The sequence below is a fragment of the Colobus angolensis genome, unplaced genomic scaffold (assembly GCF_000951035.1).
Source record: "Colobus angolensis palliatus isolate OR3802 unplaced genomic scaffold, Cang.pa_1.0 Scaffold1, whole genome shotgun sequence".
NCBI lineage: Eukaryota > Metazoa > Chordata > Mammalia > Primates > Cercopithecidae > Colobus > Colobus angolensis.
The window spans coordinates 19,210,435-19,214,734 of record NW_012110918.1 but is presented as its reverse complement, the minus strand read 5'-3'; the positions used below and the strand labels follow the sequence as shown (position 1 = coordinate 19,214,734).

The 4,300-nt window shown below is 46.8% G+C and overlaps 1 protein-coding gene across 1 annotated transcript in view; it reads right to left on the bottom strand.

Moving 5' to 3' along the window:
- Positions 1-4,300, bottom strand: part of TBCD (tubulin folding cofactor D) — a 174,465-nt gene that overhangs the window by 168,190 nt on the left and 1,975 nt on the right. The window contains exons 2-3 of the mRNA XM_011929067.1: positions 2,819-2,916; positions 1,166-1,267 (exon numbers count right to left, since the gene is read on the bottom strand). Coding sequence (XP_011784457.1) covers positions 1,166-1,267; positions 2,819-2,916 — 200 coding nt within the window. The remainder of the gene's footprint in view (positions 1-1,165; positions 1,268-2,818; positions 2,917-4,300) is intronic.

The following is a 4,300-nucleotide window of genomic DNA, read 5'->3' as shown; positions in this document are numbered from 1 at the left end:
GCAGTGAGCCGAGATCATGCCACTGCACTCCAGCCTGGGCGACAGAGCAAGACTCCGTCTCAAAAAAATTAAAAAATAAAATAAAACAAAAAGAATAAAGGAACAATTATCAACTTCTAATAAAAAAGGAGTACCCTTATTTTCAGTAATTACTAAAACATTCCAATTTGTCCCTGCAATCATTCCACTGGGGGGCGCTAGAAGCACTAGGGAAAAGGGCACGGAGGGCAGAGCAGCAGGGAAATGCCCCACAGCTCTCAGCAGGCACGCCCATGCCGAGACAAGCCACTGCACAGCACGGTTATAAACCGTGTGCTCTTCCGAATACATACCATGCAGAAAACAGTGAGCACAGCAGGCCCCACTGCCGTCCGAGGAAAGGCCCCTGGCGAGGCTGGCCATGGGCTGGCATCCAGGGGCCTGGACGCCAGCAGGGCTCCCACCAAGTCCTACTTGATGAGGCCCCCTCGCTGGCTCAATCTGCACAAACCATGTGCTTTACGCTGGCACCTGCTTTCCTCCTGGGAGTCTGGAATTTTATTTCGTGCCAGGCCGAGGTGTCCACGTGGCCAGACGCCAGCGAAAGCCCTGGGCACTGAGGCTCAAACGTGCTTCCCTGATAGACACCTCACAGGTGAGGTCACATCTCACTGCTGGGGGAATGTCACAGGCCCTGTGGGACCCAACTGGAGGACCCTGGGCGCTCCTGCCTGGTTCTCCCAGACCCCATCCCATGTGCCTTTTCCCTTTGCTGATTGTGCTGTGTATTATTTTGCCATAACAAGTGACAGCCAAAAGGAGGAATCTATGCTGAGTGCTGCGAGTCCTCCTCGGGAAGCATCAAACCTGGGGTGGTCTTGGGAACCCAAGAAAGTTATACTTCCACGAGTTAAAAAAAACATATGAACAATGACAGATTTATTGTTAAACTATACATGGGCATAATTTTTCTTTATAAAGAGGCAATTTTAAACAAAAATAATTTAAAGCAACTTGTACAAGAAGGAAAAGTCAAAAGAAAAGAAAGAAAAGAGGAGTGACACAAAACAAAGGGAGATAAAACTGAAAGAAACAGGAAGGGGAAGGTGCAGCAGGGTGGGGGCAAGCAGGGAGGAAGGACGGGCACGAAGGGGCTGGAGACGAGGGGGGAGGCAGAGTCACTCACCTCATGGTCCTTGGGATTCTGATCTGTGACCAAATCTAAAACAGGCTCTACGTCAGCAACTTCGTGGGGAAATAAACTAAGAAATGTTTTATAGCCTCGAACCTATCAAATAAAGAGATGCTGAATTATTATAAAATTTAAAAATACAGAGAGCAGCAAAATTGCCTTTCTTCCCTTTCACCAAAAATCACCACCTATGCGACCCACTGATCGAAGAGAATTCTGTCACATTACAGTGACACAATTTAATAAGACCACAGTCACCACAAGAAAGCTACCCATGGCCAGGAGCGGTGCTCACACCTGTAACCCCAGCATTCTGGGAGGCTGAAGCAAAAGAACAGCTTGAGACCAAGAGTTGGGACTAGCCTGGGCAACACAAAAAATTAAAAATTAGACAGGCGCGGTGGCTCAGGCCTGTAGTCTGAGAGGCTGAGGCAGGAGGGAGAATCATTTGAGACCAAGAGTTCAAGGCTGCAGTGAGCTGACTGTACCACTGCACTCTAGCCTGAGTGACAGAGCAAGACCCCATCTCTCAAAAAAATAAATAAATAAAATAAAAAGGCTATCCTTCCTTCCTAAACTGGCTAGTGTTATTCATTACCATATTTACGCAATCAGTCATTAAATATGTTCATTTACATGACTGTCCTCTGACATTTATGAGGAATAAATGCATACAAACCTCAAGGGCCCAAATTCATTAACACTTCCATGAAACTCAGTGACACCACACATTCCGGAGAAATCCTAACCTCAAACAGCAGAGCTACAGAGGCCTGCGTGTCCTTGGCAGCTCACCCACGGTGTCCTCTTGCTGGCCAAGGACTCTCCCGCCAAACAGAAATACTGCCTCACCACTACGAACCCCAAGTCCTACCCTGAGATGGCTGTGAGTACTCCCATAGTCAAAACTGCCAACAGTGAGCCTCTGGGCCAGCACAGAGACACCGCAAGCTTGTAAGAAAAGCAGACTATGAGACCCCAACCTAGACCTACTTGCTCAAAATCTATAGTACAGCAAAATTTCCAGGAAATTCATCTGCACATTAAAGTGTGAGAGGCACTTCCATTCCACAGTCTCGTGCTGTCACTCAAGCTGGAATGCAACAGCATGATCTTGGCTCACTGCAACCTCTGCCTCTCATGTCCAAGTCATTCTCCCACCTCAGCCTCCCAAGCAGCTGGGATTACAGGCATGTGCCAACAAGCCCAGCTGATTTTTGTATTTTTAGCAGAGACGGGGTTTCACCATGTTGACCAGGCTGGTCTCGAACTCTTGACCACAGGTGATCCACCCACCTCAGCCTCCCAAAGTGCTGGGATTACAGGTGTGAGCCACCGCGCCTGGCCTCCTTTTCCCTTGTAAGAACTTTTTCTGAGTTAGTCTCATCTTCACCCCATTCCCTTCCTAGCTAGATGGTGCTTCAATCTATTCAAAGGCAAGATGCTAAATATTTTGACACTGTTTCAGCCAAAGGGCCCACATCACTCAATTCTGATCCCCAACATACAGTAAAAAGGGACAGAATTAAACCCACAACTTGTGTCCAAGAACTATCTGTCTTGAGAAGTAACATTTTGGAGGGTAACCTCTGGACCAAGAATATTACAAAAGTATCTGTCAGCTCTGAAGGGCTATGGTAACGTTACCTTGGTGATGATGTAAAGAAATTTAAAAGCCAGATGCATGAGGGAAGCTGGAGATGTCTGATCCTGCACTATGTCCAACAACAAGTTCATCATCCATTCTAGGGAAAAACATATGAAACATTTACTGTAAAAGCGAACATCAACATGACACTGAGCCCCGCCAGGTGCGGTGGCTCATGCCTGTTTTCCCAGCACGTTGGGAGACCAAGGTGGGAGGATCATCTGAGGCCAGAATTTCAAGGCTGCAATGAGCTATGATCCTACTACTGCACTCCAGCCTGGGCAACAGAACAAAACCCGTCTCTTTTTTTTTTCTTTTTGAGACAGAGTCTTGCTCTGTCCCCGAGGCTGGAGTGCAGTGGCATGATCTCGGCTCACTGCAACCTCCACCTCCTGGGTTCAGGCGACTCTCCTGCCTCAGATTCCCGAGTAGCTGGAATTACAGGCACGCGTCACCACGCCCAGCTAATTTTTGTATTTTTAGTAGAAACGGGGTTTCACCATGTTGGCCAGGCTGGTCTCGAACTTCTGACCTCAGGTGATCCATCCACCTCGGCCTCCCAAAGTGCTGGGATTACAGGAGTGAGCCCACCACGCCTGACCCAAAACCCTGCCTCTTAAAAAACAAAAACAAACAAGCAAAAAGACATAGCTAGGTTAAATGCAAGCAGAAGGAAAAAGATATTCCAACCAATCATGAATCGTAAGAGAGCTGGAGTGGCTCCGTGAATATCAGACAAAATAAATGTCAGCACAAGTAATATTATCAGAGATAAACAGGATGTTTCATAATAATAAAAGGATCAATTCATCATGAAGACTTAACAATTCTGTAAGTATACACACCAACCTACAGAGCTTCAAAATAAGCAAAGAAAAAGCTGAGAGAAATGAAAGGAGAAACGGCTGAAAACTTTGACACTCCTGTCTCAGGAACTGATAGAACAAGTGAGCAGAAAATCACTGAAACCTTAACAGCACAATCAAACACCTCACTCAGGTGACACTTAGAGAACGATCTACTCGACAACAGAACAGACATTTTCCTCAAGTGCATGTGGAACGTTCAACAAAACAGACCTACGCTGGGCTGCAGGTCTTCATACATGGAAAACAGACCTACGCTGGGCTGCAGGTCTTCATACATGGAAAAGAACTGCAACTGGCATCTGGGAAATGCAGAGAAGGACACAACGAGATACACCCTCTGAAATCAGAGAGACTGGCAACGCTGAGTGCTGAAGAGAACCCAGGGCAGCTGGAATCCTCATACCTTGTTGGCAGAAATGGTCAACAGGACAATCTTCATGGAATCAGTATGGCACTCCATTATGTAGCATTATTATTAACAGTCAAAAACCGGAGACAACTCAAATGTCCATCAACAGATAAAAGAAACAATCCCAGCACTTTGGGAGGTCAAGGCAGGTGGATCATGAGGTCAGGAGATCGAGACCATCCTGGCTAACACGGTGAAACCCC